The 18,809-nt window shown below is 33.6% G+C and overlaps 1 protein-coding gene across 2 annotated transcripts in view; it reads left to right on the top strand.

Moving 5' to 3' along the window:
• LOC148949864 (calcineurin subunit B type 2) overlaps nt 1-18,809 on the top strand; it is a 42,199-nt gene that overhangs the window by 5,614 nt on the left and 17,776 nt on the right. The window contains exons 2-3 of one of the 2 annotated variants that reach the window (XM_089091342.1): nt 10,930-10,956; nt 17,193-17,232. In XM_089091342.1, the coding sequence (XP_088947468.1) occupies nt 10,930-10,956; nt 17,193-17,232 (67 nt within the window). The remainder of the gene's footprint in view (nt 1-10,929; nt 10,957-17,192; nt 17,233-18,809) is intronic. The other variant, XM_089091343.1, reaches the window with a different exon arrangement.

Here is an 18,809-nt window from a genome sequence, read left to right as displayed (position 1 = left end):
CAGAATAATTGTAGTTAACACATTTTGATGGTAATTCCACTCTATTTTACCCCTAACATATATATATATATATATATATATATATATATATATATATATTGTTACTTAGAATGCCAACATTCACTAGTGACTCTGAAATGTCTTTTTTCTCCTTGGATTTATATATATATATATATATATATATATATATATATATATATATATATATATATATATATATATATATATATATATATATATATATATATATATATATATATATATATATATATTGTTACTTAGAATGCCAACATTCACTAGTGACTCTGAAATGTCTTTTTTTCTCCTTGGATTTAGTCAGTGTTACCAGTTAACCTTTTCAATTTAATGAAAGGTTTGATGATGACAGGTTAGGTTAGAATAGACTAGGCTTGGTTAGCTTAGGTTAGGTTTTTAACCCATTTCTGAAATTTAGAGCCAAATTTAATCTAATCCAACCTAAACTAAACAATATATATATATATATATATATATATATATATATATATATATATATATATATATATATATATATATATATATATATATATATATATATATATACATATAAATATATACATATACATATATACATATAAATATATACATATAAAAACGAAACAATAGTAAAAAAAGAGAAAAACGAGGATTATACAAGCCAGTGAAATATATGAACTAAAATGCAAATATTTCTGTCAAGACCTCCACTTGACCGTCCTCAGTGCAGGATAATAACATCAAAATTACTAATAAAACTCCATGGATACTATAAAAAAAAAATTTTCAAACCTTGAAACGAAGCGCAACTAAAGATTGAAGATCCATTCCCGGTCACAGAGAAAGGGTAACTGAATTAAAAAACACAGTACGGAATGTGACTTCAATTTTTTAATTTATACAGATAATTTTTAAAAGCTAAATGCTTTCCTGGTAAAACATAATCACAAATTAAGTTAGGTTGCAAAGTGTGATTTTTCTTAATATTTAAGTAAAAACGATTAGGATTAATTAGTTCATTATAAATGGAACTTAAATAAATTTCTCCAGTGTCTCTATTGAGAGCCACCTTTTGGTGAATGTACTTTTTATCTCGACTGCCTCCCTGAAAACTTGGATGAGACCTTTAACAGGGCAATAATGGAGGTGTTATCGAATAAAGCGAAATGGGGCGGGTTGTCATACACATGCTGAGCCAAGGCGGAATCAAAAGTCTCAGGCCTTTGGCATAGCTCCATAGCTTTGTCGATTGAGGACCTGTGTTCCAACAATCTCTCCCCCAATTGCTTATGGGCTCTTCCAACATAGAAACAGCCGCAAGAACATGGAGCCCTATAAATACCAATGCCCAAAATAGGGCTCGTTTTATCCTTACCGCTGTTAAAATAGTTCTCGATTTTATTAGAATTTCTGAAGGTGACAATTAAGTTATGTTTTTTAAGAATTCTTTGCAATTTGTCACCTAATTTGCGAAAATAAGGCAAAACAGTAAAAACTTTCTTATCACCCACTGAAGGGGTGATATCCGTTGGAGGTTGTGGAGATGATAAATCTTTTTCTGCCTTTTTTTGTCTTTTTTCTAAGATGGATTCCAGTAACTTGATGGGACATCTATTGCAAAACGAAATGTCCTTCAGATAATTTAATTTTGGGATTATATGAGCCTTTGAAGAAATTCTTATGATACGATCAACTAAAGATATAACTACTCCTCTTTTTACACAAGGAGGGTGGTTGGAAGAGAAATGCAAAGACCTATCATTATGTGTAGGTTTTCTATAAATTGAATATTCTATAATTTTCTATATATATATATATATGTATATATATATATATATATATATATATATATATATATATATATATATATATATATATATATATAAATATATATATATATATATATATATATATATATATATATATATATATATATATATATATATATATTACATATGTATATATATATTTACATATGTATATATATTTACATATATATATATATATTTACATATATATATATATATATTTACATATATATATATTTACATATATATATATTTACATATATATATATATATACACATATACATATATATATATATATATATATATATATATATATATATATATATATATATATATATATATATATATATATATATATATATATATATACATATATATATATATATATATATATATATATATATATATATTGCCATGTGTCACTCTTGTTTCAACCTGTCTACACGTAAATTAAATCAATGTTGACAAAATCAAGAAACAGAGATACACATGGGAAAATATAATTTGGGCTATATATTTGTGCATTAGGGAGGGGGGGGGGTAATGTTAGTGGAATTGCAGTCAAAATGTGTTAACTATAATTATTTTGCACATTATGAAGTAAGGACTGTTTTCTCAACATGTTTCCTTCTCAACAGCCCCAATTCTAGACTTCTACCAATTTTTCTTTTCTCAACTTTAAAAAAGTAGTATTTCAATTACTAGTATAAAAACCCTCTATCATTCTTATATTTGACCCTCAGCTGAATGCACTTATGTTGTTTGGTGTTCTTGTTTTACTATTTTGTTTATGTTTTACCATGTTTTCAATTCATCAAAATTGAGAATGCTAAGAAAAGGGCTAAAAAAATAATCATTTTTGGTTCTGTCTTTACTAATTATGAAAATGTTATAAATTACAGTCGACTCTGGCTAACTCAAAATTCACGCTACTACGATTTTTCTTCAAGTTATGTATAGTTCGACGTATGCATAGTTTTAGTTATAGAGGTCATTCTACATAAAATTCGACATATAAAGGTAATGAGCTGTAGAAGTAAGTAACCCAAATCAAAATTCGATTCATAGATGTACAAAATTGCTCCCTACAGCCACTACAAAGTTAAGAATTAGTAGTGCATTATAGACTTGGTATATCAAGACTCTACTTTCAAATGTCAAGACTTCACTTTCAACTGCCAATAATAAATTTAGTTTGCTAGGAAATAGACACCTGAACATTAACAATCTCAGAATTTGATACAAAAATATGTGAAATAAAATTAATACTAATCAAAGTTTACAAGTTGCAACCTGGATATCACGGTTTTGACTAACAGAGGCCCATTAGGAAAACTTTGAGATACAGAAGTAAAATTTGACTTGTGGAGGTAAAGTGAAGATTAAATGATGACTTATCTACTGAATTTTGAGTTATAGACGTAATCTTCGGGTCACTTCGACTTACCGAGGTTAAATATAGCTACAAAATTATTTCGAGTTATGCATGGTTTTTTATTCAACTTAAGACATGTTTTTGCCAAGGGGATTGAACATAATTCGAGATATCGAGGTTCGGGTTATCAAGAGTCAACTGAAGCTTCATCTGACTTTTTTAAAATAAGACAACATGAATTTATCATAGTTGGACTGTCTACAGTCCACATTTTACCATCACATTCTTCCTCCTCATCAAAACAACTGGGAAACTAAATACCATAGTATTTGGACGGTGTGAAGTTAAAAAACAATTTTTACTTCATTATATGCAGATTAATTGTACCTAACACATTTTGCATGCAGACCGGCTATACTTTACTGTATGTGCAAATATATAGCCCAAATTTGTTTCTAAAGTATTATAAAGTTTCTAAAGTTTTATGTTTTCATCATATTTTGTGATATTACATTGGGATTACTCAGAGAAACAGGTTTTACTTAGATAAAGAACTTAACGTAGGCGCTATAACAGAACAGTACCTAAATCTTGAGGGTGAAACTAATAATTGAGAGTGTCTATATTATCAGCCACACCTCTAGAGCCGAGTTTATTGAGTATGATCGAGTGTTTGATTGTGGCAATAGAAACGCTTTGGTGAAGGCCGTGTCATAATGTTTGATCTTAAAGAAGCACTTTAAAGCGGTAAATAAGCACTTAAAAGTGATCAGTGGTTTCGATAAAATTAATATTTTTGCGGTTGAGGTAGGCAACAACATTAGTACCTGAGTTGAAATCAGGTAATAGCCAACATTGTGTTTTGTAATTCTATATGGACAGCTTTTATGGATTTCATCCTAAGAAACTCAGCAAAGTACGTAGCGAAGCACGTAAAATAACCAACGGCAAAAATTTAGAAAGAAACTATATTGTTAGTTTTGATATGCCATTCATCTGTTGGGAAAAATTTACTAGATGCATCTTGGCATTTCCTTAGATCTTTTAATAAACACAATGTATTTAGTACATTTTAGTACGAACTTATCACTATTGATACTTCTAAAGAATTATTGAATAATGGTCAAGATATTTCTTGTCATTGATTTTACTTTTAACGCAACGTTCAAGAACGCCAAGTACGTTGATGCTGATTTTTGATCAATTTAAAAAATTTGGCTTACGACTTAAGTAAGGAAAATGTTCTGCATAAAAATAATAAACAACAATCCACACATATTCGTTCTATGTGTGGATTCTAAATTCAAGTACTCACTAGAAACAACATGGTTTGACTTTAAATTCTATATAATTTTATTTTGGCAACTGAACAATGTTGCAAATAATTGTTTTGTGGTATTTCATTGGTCATTTTAAATGGTGTCCGGCGTATACCCCTTGGAAAATACCCCCCCCCCCGCCGCGGAAAATACATTATTAGAAAATAAGGCTTTCCAAATTTGAGAATTTTATTTGAGTTTTGTTTTTGAGAACTTGAGTGAGTGGCATATAATACACAAGCACCAAAATTCCTTCCCCCTACAAAAAAAAAATCAAATAAAATTCTCAAATTTGGAAAGCCTTATTTTACTTGAGAGGGGGGGGGGACGCCTAAGTCATTTTAAAAATCTATTGTATTGCTTGACATTCTTTTCTTGTATGTTTCTCTGTTAACCTTGAAGTAGTGCTTTATACTTTGGATTTTTACTGGTGCTTTCTTTAGCTCCTTGCATTATTTAATTGTTTTTCTTTTCTTTTTTTTATCTTGACATGTTTATGTTACCTTAAAGGTGTTGTAATGAATTAAGCATAATTTGTTTTATTAACTTAAAATCTATTTTGATCTAACTGATGTTAGTTTATGATAATAGCGCATTCAATATTTATTACAATTATAATAAAAAATTATAATATTTATTATAATAAAAAGCTCATTTGTTTTGTTGTGTTTTGTGATTTTCCTTCAGTTTTTCTTTTTGTTGTTATCTTTGCTCCATCATTAATTTTGTTAATTCGATGGGTAATCAGAAAAATTGATTAATGCAACGTTCTCACACAATAATTATACGTAATATCATGATCCTAATGCAAAAACCATTCAACTTTTTGTGTATCTCTTGTCCTTTTGTGAGCCTGTGTCAGGTAAAAACGTATATATACATGGATATTAGTTCTTCCCGTTGGAACAGATTTTGAACATTAAATTGCTTATTCAGGAAGCAGGATGACACACCAGCCACAGCCAAACGTACCCTTGGGATAAATAGCAGGCAGAAAGGAAGTAATCTTGCCCAAAAGAGAGTTGCACTTGGAAAAAAAACAACAAAAAAAACAGATGTATCACATCATGAAAAATGTGCTGACACTCTTGAGTGTCATTTGAAATCATGAATAGAATGATAATAGATCTTGGAAGAGTCATTACAAAACCTTTTGGAAGCCAAAGGCACACAGTTTGGATTGCAGGTGCTGATTTTCAGAACAAGAAGGAAGCAAGATGAAAATGGCTTCAAAACATAAAAAATGGAATGCTTGAAAGCTAGGAGTCCACAGTTCTCAGCGGGTAAAAGAATTGATGTAAGATAGTGTCTTCCCAAAAATACTTGGTTCTCTGGCAGGATAGGCACAAGCTATGCCAAAATCAAGTGTCTGCTTTCAGGTTCCACACCTCTCACTGTGTTTGCTTTTTCAGCAAGGGAATACTTACCTCTTCAGTTACTTTGGTGTGCTTTTCTTGCATAAATGTTAACAACTTCTCTTTGCAAGCTGGGGTGGTATGGTACAACTGAAATGGTTCACCATGATTGAATCTCATATTGACACAATTTTGATAGTCCAAATCCAACCTTTTTCATTACTAGGGACTGACATTTAACAGAACTCAGCTGCCAGATCCCTCTAAGCACATACAGCTTTTATATGCTTCCTGCTTTTTTTTAATCAGGTTGTAAACTACTGCTAATACTACTAACAACTCAACGCAGCACCAAGCCGCCTGAGGCCAAGACAGCTGCGCACGCTCCTCCTCCACCCCAATCTATTTAAAGCCTCCCTTTTTACACCCGCCCACGAAGTTCCCATTTCCTTTAAATCTTTCTTTATGACGTCCTCCCACCCCAGACGGGGACGACCTGCTTTCCGTTTAGCCCTAGATGGTTGGCCGAAAAGAACAATCTTCGGCAATCTGTCATCCTTCATCCGCACAATGTGCCCTAACCACCTCAACCTGTCTTTCATTATAGCCCTGGAAAGCGGTATTGAACTACATTTTTCGTATAGCCTATTGTTTGAAATACGGTCAGTCAGCTGGGTACCCAGAAGAATCCTTAAGCAATTTCTCTGGAAAACATCTAGCAAATCTTCATCCGCTTTTCGGAGCGTCCATGCTTCAGAGCCATATTTGACCACTGTCATCACTGTAGTTTCTAAGATTCTATTCTTGGTTTGCAGACTTATCTTCCTATTCTTCCAGACTTTTTTTTAACTGTGAAAAAATACCCTGAGCCTTGGCTATTCTACTTTTAACATCTTCACTGTTCCCACCATCTTTACTAATAATACTACCAAGGTAAGTGAAGCTGCCCACCTGATCAATCTTTTCATTACCCAACGTCACCTTTTCATCTTCACTTATTCCTAGCCTTAGTGACTTATTCTTCTTAACATTAATTTTAAAACCAATTCTAGCACCCTGAACTCGCTAAACCTCTAAGACTTCATTCATTTTGCTCACACTTTCATCTAGGATGCTTAAATCATCAGCATAATCAAAGTCCAGGAGACTTTTTCCTCCCCATTTGATTCCGTGGTTTCCCATTGCCTTTCCTGTGCTCCGTAAAAAACAAATTCTATCAAAATGATCCATACGAAGGGGAATATAAGATAACTTTGCTTAACTCCTCATCTAATACAAAACCAGCTGCTAACTTCACGTTCTACCTTAACTGTAACAGAGTTTTTTTCGTACATAGCACTAATCATTTTAATGTTTTGTCTGGTATACCATACAAGGATAAAACCTTTACTAAAGTTTTTCTATCAACATAATCGAACGCTTGCTCGTAATCTATAAAACTGAGGACCAAAGGTGTTGGAAAACTCAGGCACTTCTCAATTATTAGCCTAAGAGTGAAAATTTGGTCGACACATCGTCTACCTTTTCTAAAACCGCAATGCTCTTCTCTTAAAACTTTGTTTATGGCATCTCTCAGTCTAAAAAGTATCATATTACTAAGTAATTTACTACCTACTGAGACCAGACTAATGCCTAGATAATTACCACACTCACTTTTATCACTTTTCTTATAAAGTGACTTAATTAAGGTTTTCCTAAAATCTTTACGTACTTTCCCTTTTTTAAAACTCATATTCATAATCTTCAATGACTTATTTGTAACCACAGATCCACCATATTTGAGAAACTCATTTACAACCCTATCAGCACTTGGAGCTTTATTATTTTTTAAACATTTTAATACTTTCGCTAATTCCTCCTCACAAAACTAATCTTCCTTCACATCCAAGGTATCACAAACTTTTTCATTTTCCTCTATATTTTTTCCTACAACTCTATCTCAGTTAAGCAAGTTCTCAAAATGTTTGGCCCATCTCTCTTTAGTTTTTTCCTTATCGCTAATTGCGACCCCATTCCTAGCTTTAACTGGGACAAGTCCAGATTGACTACTCCCTCTCAATTTGTTAACATGCCAGTACAATATTTTACTATTATGTCGTCTAGCTGCATCTTCCAGATCCTCGGCAATTTTATCCATGGCCTCCACTTCACACCTCCTTAGTTCATATTTTAATGTAAAGGTTGCAAATATAAAGGTTGTAAAGGTTGCTGAAATATAAAACATCTCTGCTTTAAGATTAGACTCTATGGGTAAATGCACAGGATCTGAAGCGAAAAAGCATGTTATCCATTCCTAGATTTCATCAGACCCAATTCTCAACTCACAATGGTCATAAACTTACTTTAAAAGCTCAAATTTTTATTCTTTGCACAGTAATTATTGGAGAACAAACATTTCTTATCCCAACAGCCTTGTGATACAATATACCAGTATCAGGTGTATCACATTCTTGCATAGGCTACCCATATTCCACAAGGTACACATAGGTTAAGATTGTGCCTTGTAGCTTCAAATGGGGCAAACATTTCATTGAACAGGCAAAGCATGACAAGAATTTTTTTTTTCTTCTGCTGTTCATAATTGGCAGCGAAAACACTTTCTGTAAATCTACAATGTAGATTTTTGGCTCTATTTCATTTTTGTGATATTTTTTTTTATCCTTATCTCACATCATAAACTAGATGCCTCTGTTTCATGTATTCTTTCTTTTCTGCATCTGGTGTAAAGTTTTGTTTTACATTGTCATTTAAAAGAACACAAATGCCAAGTCATTACTCCGAGCCAAGAGCGGATCCAGGATTTTTGTTCGGGGGGGGGATACCCGATTTTTTTCCCGTTTTACCCGATTTTTTTCCCGTTTTTTAGTAAGGTCTTTGCAGGTATTTTTTAGACTAATTTTCGACTCGGTCAAAAATTTCGGGGGGGGGGGTTCAAACCGGGTAACCCCCCCTCCCATGGTCATCCCAATCAGTGGCAGTTCTTGTCACAATAAAAGGTAAGGCGCTAAACATATATTAATCACGGCCATAGCCATCGTTGTACAAATTTATATGCAAACTCGATAAAACACAGAGTCAAACTAAAACCTATAATTGTCCAACTTTACGCAAAGAAAATAAAAATATATTCAAGTTCAAATTTAAAAAATCTTGAATCAATAACGAACAAAAAGAATAATAATCTAAAACAAATATTTATGTATTATTGACAAGCGAGTGTAGCATCAAAAACCCTGACTAACAAGGAAACGAAAGTATTTGCATAACGTTTATGTCATGCTGTTACTGGCTGAAATTCAGGTACCGGTTTGACTACTTGTTGCAAGAACTGTTGGCACGAAGGGAGATGCTCAGGGGGGGAGGATTCACAAAGCCGTGGATTTGCCAAGATACCGACATCAAACAAAAACCATAATTCGTCACAGAATTCCAGGTTCTTTTGAGCCAGAAGTTATCTGTCATGATCAAAGCGTTTAAACTTTAACTTTAAGGTCTCATGGAAAGTATCCCACATTAGGTGCATGCAAGCAATGTTAGTGCAGTGTAGCTAGATGGAAATTTTCTTTACAGTTTTTCCAAGTCTGAAAGTTATCTGTCAATTTTGTTTCCGGGTTTCCTGTATGTATGTCATAATTCTTTGTCAGAATTGTATATAACTTGCCTTTTGCAATATATTTTTTAAATAAAAATGACTTAATGAGCCATTTACTTGCAAGAGTTTATAGGTTAAAGCACTTATATGGCTTTTACCATCTACCTTTAGCAGATGGAACAAAATGCTGGAGATACAAGTTTTTAGGAGGAACATATTTTTGGGGGATTGTGTTAGAGGACTCTTGGATATACTATCTGATTCAGATTGTTGAGCTGAATTCAGTTGTATATTGAAGTCAAAACGCTTTTTAAATTGCTATGGAGTCCAATCTAGAATATATGACAGAAAAGAGTTAATTTAAAGTTTGAAAGAAAGGCCCAAATAGCTTAGCTTAATATTCCCAAGAGTACATATTGTTATATGCATTCTCACAGTACTACACAATACATGTTTAGGCACATACACTGAAGATAGGAGGGGAAGGGGAATGGTGCTGGGGTTTTAGATTTGGATTAGAAATATAGCTTCCATAGAGAAAAGGCTATTCCTCTTCTTCATAGAATGATTGTCTTAAGAAAGCAACTTCAGTTGTTTTTTAATCAGAAAGTATCAGAGGTAGCATAGGGTAGAGGTATCAGGGTAGCATAGGACAGCTTTGGAACTACTTTTTTTCTTGGAGGGGGCAAATGTACATTGGGTTGACTCCTGCTACATTATCAAGGCTATAAATATTGTAATTTCCGTTTAGAGTGAAAGTTGAAGGCATTTCCTGGAAAAAATAAAGGTATTTGACATGGGGGTAGGGAGGGGGGCAGATGCTCCCCCTAGACCTTCAAATTTACATTAAATATGGCTGAAAAAGCAGATGGTTTAGAAAAAGTAGTTGATAAAACTCCATCACAGTATCGACTGCCCCCCCCCCCCTAGACAATATGCTGCCTACGCACATGGTATTTGATAAACTTACATTTAATTTGCGCTACTTTGAAAGCTGCATAATATTATTCATTTAAAAGCAACTCTACTCTCTCAAATATAGCATAAGGCATACCGCATAAGCCTAGCTAAATACTAGTTAACTTGGCAAATGGTCACCCAGTGCTCTATCATCCCAATGCACAAATATACTCTTAAAGCAAAATAGGTGGGAAAGGCCAGAGGCTACAAAAAACCTGTAACTATGCTCGACAAAAAAAAACTCGGGTACTACAATGCAGAGCATTTCAAAGGTTAAATCAGTCTTTTCGAGAATTTTTCTATTTTGCTCTTTAGATTGTATTGACACCCACCAGGCCTGCCATTTGAGGCACTTGCTCCCTACTAGATCCGTATCTGGCATAGGGTGTTACCATTTTAAGTTTGATAAGCAGTTTATCTTTATTTTTTTTTACACATAGCCAGTTTAGAGTGCAAGATAGCCGTTTTATTCAAGCCAATACTAAAATAGCTATTGTTTAATAGGGCAAAGCTGAAGACAAGAAAAAAGCAGTGAGTGAAAAACTTGGTATTTGACTGTTAGTGTGAAGCTACGGATATATACAATAGCTTAACATTTTTTTGAAAGTTTGGCATTCTTACTAACAACCATAAATATATGCTCTCAACTGTGATTGTCCAATATCTTGAATCCGAGATTCAATGAGACAGCATTGTAAATAGGGAGGTTTGATTATAACTTTATTCCACACAATATATTGTATTGGTTTCATATTTTTCCATGGCAATAGCAGTTGAAAGGATTTCAGTTAAGCATGTTGCATGACTTTCCCTGTTTTCAAAAGCTTTGAATTTCTTATAGTTGACTGAAATGTCTTCCTGAACACATGAAATTCCTATCTTAATTTGTTATTGTTTCTTCAAAGTCAGCTTAAGAAAAAAAGAAAAATATATATATATATATATATATATATATATATATATATATATATATATATATATATATATATATATATATATATATATATATATATATATATATATATATATATATATATAGGTATATATACTAACAACTAACATATACCATTTGTGATGTTTTGTTTTTGGACTGTAATTTTGGCAAGTGTTGTGGTCTGTGGTCATTCAAGATTCGATTGCATAGCTGCTCGCAGTATGGTTTGATTGTATGCAGGTAGTGCTCATTTGGGAACAGTGGCGTCAATTCACGAAATTTAAGGTGGGTGGGGAGGGAACATTTTTTTTTTTTTGATCTAGAAGAACCAATTTTTTTTTATCAATATACTAAAAAAGCCTTTTTCTCAATGAAAAAAAAAATCCCAAAAATGTATGGATGAGGCACATGCCCCTTCCCCCCGATTAACTTCACGTATGAATGAGGCACATGCCCCTTCCTCCGATTAACTTCACTGTTTGACAAGGGTCATCAACTTGTTTTCTTTAGCTACTTTTGTTGAAATGTGGCTGTGAAATAGTAATTGAGTGTTGGCAAAAGTCCTGCAATCCATAGACTTCTACATTACGTAGCTTCCATGTAAACTTATTTTTGTAGGGAAAAAGAAAGAGTAGTTTGAATTATTATACCTGAGATGAAGGAGGCGTTTGAAACGGTTGAATTTTCCATGAATCACCCATGTAGTAAATTGTATTTAAGACAGCTTAGAAGGCAGTGGAGGATATCTCTAAATCAAACATGAATGTGATGATGTATGTCATAAGCTTTTACTTATGAATAAGTTAATGGGGAAACACCTTGTCAAAAGCCTTAGATTGTTCAAGTAAAACACTCAGGTTAGCCCCACTGGACTTGTCTCTGCTGAAGCCATATAGTTAAATGAAGTTGGTAACTATTCTCAAGGTGTTTAAGCATAGTGAAGACAGTTATGCTTCTAGGATAGTCAATCATTTCTAAGATCATCTTTGCCCCTTTTATTCAACACACTTAGCCACATGTCTGTAATCATAATTTTTTTGTGGATAGGTGTGCATATCCAAAAACGCAAAAAGTACAAACAAATTACACAAAACATGGAAATGTACTGTGAAGAAATGTATTAGTTTTGATATCTTGAAGAGCCCAGGGGGGTGCCTGCTGTACTAGGCTATGTAGATAAGTTGACAAGTTTGGTAAGCAGAACACCGATATTCGGCCCTCTGAAAAGTCTTGGTTTGATGCTGTGAGCTTCCTTGGTCTAAGATTTGTGGGGTTCTTTGAACCTTCTAGAAATCCCACCAAAATGGATTTCCAAGATAGGTATTATTTCTGTCACAAGACAATAGGTGGGGGTAGTAGACATTAAGCCGTTGATAGGTCATTGAAGGTCCAGCTTAATGCTGGACTTCAGCTAGTCTACCATTTAACTTATATTTATAATTGTGGTGCCTCTTTTAGTTTTTGGGGTTTGTGGTGCTTAGCTCATTGAATAACCACCAACAACCATTTTGAAATGACAAGTCTCTTAAATAATATTGAATAGGATTTGTCACTCAGTGTGCAAGACTTCACTATTGGCAGTTGTTTTCCTTGTTTGACTATATTGTTTATTCTAATTTATTGTGAACAGGGGCGTTTCTGGTGGGTTTGTGAGGACCACCTCCCTGTTTTGAACAGAGCTCTTGGCTTGGGTGCAGTTTAATTTGTGCTGTTTTTACTGACATTTTTACAAACCTTTAAGGAAAAAATTATAAAAATTATATCCAACCAGTGTTGCATAATTTGATATATTTTACCTTTTTTGGGGGGGGGGGGCTTGAGTAAATGGAGATCTAAAGGGTCTAAATGCTCTGGCATGCTTTTGTGACTATTGTAGCAGAAACTCTTTAAATAATAAAAAAAAGAAGAAACAGTGGCATCAGCTCTGAATTTTTGCTAAGGGTATTGTTATCTTTGGTATCTGTCTTGCCTGAAAAATGCTAGAATTTCTGTAGGTTAAGAAACCACTGACCAAAAACTGAACAATCAATACTTTCATGCATCTTCAATTTTTTTCCCTAAGGATCATTCATGTTACACGTAAGATTTTTCTTACGTGTAAATAAAATTGTCAAGATTTTTCAAACTCATTGTAACTGCTTGTCTTTAAAAAGTCCTTACTTTTTCATTTTCTTGAACTGAATTTTGATACTTAAATATTAAGATGAGTTGAGACAAAATTTGTATTCACTGTGCTATTTTACTAAGATTCAGGTAAGGTTAATATTTGGAATCAGTTGAAGCCAAATCCATTCACGATAAAGGCTTATATGCTATCCAGAACTAGCATAATTCAATGGATTCTAATTTAATTAAGGCTGAACGATCAAGATGCTCTGATTGGCTACTATGTTTAATCATACAAAAATTCAAACCGAAAAATACAGTTTTGGTTAGTTTTGAATTTCCTGAATCTTGTGTCTGTAAAACTTCATTGTGAATGGGCATACAATTCAACCTGTTTTGTGGTTGCTCTGTGTCAGTTAGATTGCATCTATGTTTCTTCTGTGTTAGGTTATCTATATTGAGTGGATTGTGTTAGGTTGCATGTATAGAGTTACTTTTGTTGAACTGTCATGTCTTGGGTTGCTCATGTCAAACTATGTGCTGATTTGTCTCTATGTTGGAATGTTCTGTGTAACACAGCTGAAGTTGGAATAATTACAAAGATAGACAGATAAATTTGGTTGTGGAAGTTCAAGGGACACAACTTTTTGTAGAAATTATGGGACATAACTTTTTGTAAAAAACATTACTTTTACAAGTAGTGTATCCTTAATAATAGTATCATAAAAGCGAGAAAAAAGAGGCACATTTTTCTGTTAATATTCCCTTCTTACCACGAACATAATGCCTTTTGAGTTACCGCCACTGATTTTCTTTCTAGAATATCTTTGAAACCATGCTTTAATCATATCAGCTTGGGGGGGGGGCATATTTTTGTGGTCTTATTGCAAGTTATCAAAAATTTATTGATAATTATAAATTACTGCCTTGGTGAAGACGAATTAACGTTACTGTTTTTAAAATGGTGTTACGTTTTTGGTTGGAAAGTATTTACAAAACGGCTATTAAAAAAAAGTTTTTTTCTAATTTTACCTACTATGGGCCCAAGGGTGTATCCAGGATTCTATTTTTGGGGGGATAACAAAAATAAAACTTAGCTATCACGAAAAATAAAACCTTTGAGGGTGTGATTTCTTTCAAATTTGTAATTTACTTTGGGCCCCCCACTTCCGACAAAAAAGTGGGTTAGGTTCCTTAATAGAACCTCTGCATGTGAACCTTACCAATGTTTACCACTGCCTGTAACATCTGCCCCACTTTTGGCTCATATTTAAAAACTGATTGAGAAAGAGAAAACAAACAAAACTTCACAACGGCAAATACTAGATCAGAAATTGGTAGCCTAGTTGATGCAATACGGTAATGTAAATTTTTTATGATGAACACTATCTGACTCATATACGTGTGAAATGAGATTATGTTGTATTAATCCGTTTGCAAAGCCATTTGGAATTCAATTATTTTGTTTTGCACTAACCTTGGGGAATTTATTTTTAAGCTTCTGATGGGTTAAGACTAATTAAAGAAATGTGCCATAAAATCTAGCCACAGATTTCCCCATAAAAATACCCTTAGATTGCTCAAAATTTACTGGGTCTTACTTTTGTCTACAGATTGGGTAAAATACGGCAGTTAGAAGAGTTTTGCCATATTTGTTTCACTGTTCTCTAGACCCTTATTCTTCTTCTTCATAAACTAGGAGGTCCATTAACAGAAAAAGCAGTTTGTTCACCTCTTTACTATACTGGCTGCAGTACTGAGATATAATTATGACCATTTAAGAAAAGGAGTAAATCAGGAGTCATACACTTGCAGCAACAATGTAATCACTAATAAATTTGTTGTTTCTTTAGACCCTATTTTAGTAACTCTTTTTACTCAGAAAATTTAAAATCAATCCATCAAAAATTATTTGAATCACGTCTTTTTCCAGATATAATCCGATCGTCAGTGGCTATTACTTACAAATTTGAGATATTGCAGCAGCTCATTTCTGTGCTTAATCAAATGCCAATCTGTGAAGGAGTAAAGACTAGTGGAATAATGTATTTATAAAAAAGAAGTGAATGCAGTTTTGAAAATATAGCTAAGGGGAGGCTGTAATATTTAATAGAATATTTTGAGGTTTACGAGGAAATTAATTTTCAATTGATAACACGCCTGCAATTTACTGAAGAAATTAGACACCTGGAATTTTAGGTGTATGTCAACCTTAGCTTTGGGAGAGAGAGAGAAAGAGAGGAGGGGAGTACCACAAGGCATTTCTGGGGGTAAAAGTATTTTTAAGTCAGCTTGAAGACTGTAGCCAAATAGCCCAGGACTTATTCTTGGTACGTCAGCTGCATCTTTAGCACAAAAGAGGACAGTCCAGAAAATCGTCGCCTTTATAAGGTTTCAAGATTAATAAAATATTTTTCTAAAACATAAAATCGCGAAGAAAGGAAGAAAACGAGGACAATTAACAGCCAGTGAAAAAATTAAAAATTTATCCAAATATTTCGGTCAAGACCTCCAATTGACCGTCCTCAGTGCAGAATAAAGCTGATACAAATATAAAAACCAAACCTTAAAATAAAAACACAAAACTAAAATTGGACGACCCTTTCTTAGTAACGGTGAAAGGGTAAATGAATCCAAAACACAAGTCTAAATGGCATTTCACAATTTCATTTTACGTAAAGCTCTCTTAAGGGCCAATGACTTTCCAGTTAGATTATTATCACAGATTTTATTTGATTGCACAATATAATTTTGTGGATGTATGTAAAAACGATCAGAATTAATAATTTCATCATAAATGGGACTCAGAAAAGTGTCTCTATTGAGAGCTACTTTTTGGTGAATGTGCTTTTTTATTTCAACTGCCTCCCTGAAAACTTGCGTGAGACCTTTAACGGGGGCAGCAATGGAGGTTTCGTCAAACAAAATGAAATGGTTTGGACTCTCATACACATGTTGATCCAAGGCAGAATCAAAAACCTCAGGCCTTTGGCGTAACCTCATGACCTTGTCTAATTGAGGACCCATGTTCTGATAACCTCTCCCCCAATTGCTGTTGGGTTCTACCAACATAAAAACAGACACAAGAACAAGGAATACTACAAACACCACTACCGAGAATGGGGCTGGTTTTATCATTGCCGTTGTTGAAAAAGTTCTGTATAGTATTTGAATTCTTAAAGGTGACATTAAGTTTATATTTTTGGGTATTCTTTTCAGCTTGTCACTGAATTTTGGAATGTAGGGTAGAACAGTGAAAAGTTTCTTATCATCCACCTATGGGACGATATCTGTTGGGGTTTGTGGATTTGATGCATTTTTTTCGGCCTTTTTTCGTCTTTTTTCTATAATGGTCTCAAGTATATTTATGGGGTTCTTCCTTTCTTCGCGATTTTATATTTTATCATGATTAGCCAGTGTGGTCTCAGAAATCATTTAATAAGTCTCTAAAAAGGGTACCTTAGAAATCAGTCAAAATGACACTTTTCAATTTTTCTGGACGGTCGTGAAAATCTTGGGTCTGTATTTGCTAATAAAAAGTATATGTATCTTTTGTGTTTTTTCAATATGTGAAGCGGTTTTTTCAGTGCATGGACTCGCTCCATAATGACTATTATTATTATTTTTTCCGGAGAATAATTGAGATCCAGAGTTCCTTTTTTAATTAAAGAATTGTTTATCATTCTGTTTGAAAAAAGACAATGTTTACATTTTTGTTTTATTCCAGGGAAACGAAAGTTCACTGCCTATGGAGCTATGTTCTACATGTGAGTATTATATTATTCGTTTCTGAGTATGCTTAACCCCGCCCACTGGATACGGCCTTGGGTGTGGTATTAAGGTGGTATAGCTCAATGAGCATTGTTGACACATAATAACTTGCAAAATCAAAACTGAAAGATTTTATATGCCCAAGTTTGTTGAAGCAAGTAGCCACAAGAGGTGCTCGCTCAGCTATTTTATTTATTGTTCATTTAATTTTATTAATATACAGTAAAATTTCTACTGGTTAGTATATACCAAAAGTTCTTCTATTCTGGTATACACTTTATATAAAGCTTCGCATCTTGTAGTTATCTTTGTTATTATTTTATTTGACTCTGCTAAAGCTGACATTATGTGTTGGGACAATACCACCTCGTTGGTTTGTAAGGGCTTAATGCTGCTGCCCTGAGCTCCTCTCTTATTATCAGAACAAATCTTGTCGTTTAAATGGGGCAAGCTGTTGTTCCTCCCACCTTAATTGACCCTCCCGAAATTGTCCCTTACCCCTTAGATTTTGAAAAAGCTTTTGTCTGTGTCTTCGTTCAAAACCTTGAGAAGAATCCTTAGCTCGCCCCCCCCCCCTCCACCCTGCGTTTTCCCTGCCTTCTGTGACTCTAATAACACAATCAAACCTTGATTTTCCTGTTCGTTTCGGATGAGGTTCCGGTAAATATTTGATTGTTATTCTTAATTTATTTTCAAAATAGAGGAAGAACTGGCAGGATTAAATGGTTTATACCTTTTTTTTTCAATACTGTCATAATTGAAATATATCACCAGACCCCCAAAAAGTATTATGAACGACTAATTTTTAAATATTCGAAGAAATGATGCGAAATGAAACGAAAACGGCCACTCACTTAGAATCTTTAGTTTAAGGGGATATAAGCTGTTATACAAAGTCGACGACGTAGGCTTGACATGTTAGGGACAGTATTTGGCTGGCTGATAAAAAACGAGATAGCAAAATTGCGGTACGTAACGCTCACGGTAACGCTGAAATTTCACTGCAAATTTAGCGATTTTTCCTGGATTTTATCCAATTGAATTGCAGCTCCACATAACACTTTGATCAAGATCTTGTTCAAAAGTGACTGCTCAGCTGGTAAAAAGGCTTCCCCAAACATTGCTACTAGTTGCAGTTCTGTTGAAGGTTTTCGGTTGATTCTTCCTTGAACCAATGAAGGTTCTTCCTTGAACATTGCTACTGAGAAGCGATTATTTAGCCTATGCTGTTTGATTTTGGTTTGTTAGGTCTTATATATAAAAACCCTATATCAGATTTGAGTTTATTTATGTATTTTAGACTTTCAGAAATCAGTGCTTGACTCAACAACACTTTTTTTAAGCTACGTTTAAATTTGTTTTTCAGTTGATCCAGATGAAATTAGAGGTGTGGAAAACATTTTATAAAATCCAGAGCTTTAAAAAAAACTCAGTGCTTGACTAAGTGATACTAATTCGAACTAACCGTTTTTTCCAATTAACCCTTATGAAATTCCAAATCTTAGAAAAAGTTCTTGAAAACTAGAACTTCTACAGAAAATCAGTGCTTGACCCGGCAACGCTATTTTCAACC

Source organism: Artemia sp. Qi Xiang Cuo, chromosome 7, assembly GCF_049724085.1.
Source record: "Artemia sp. Qi Xiang Cuo chromosome 7, ASM4972408v1, whole genome shotgun sequence".
NCBI classification, from domain to species: Eukaryota; Metazoa; Arthropoda; class Branchiopoda; order Anostraca; family Artemiidae; genus Artemia; species Artemia sp. Qi Xiang Cuo.
This window is presented reverse-complemented; position numbering and strand designations above follow the sequence as displayed.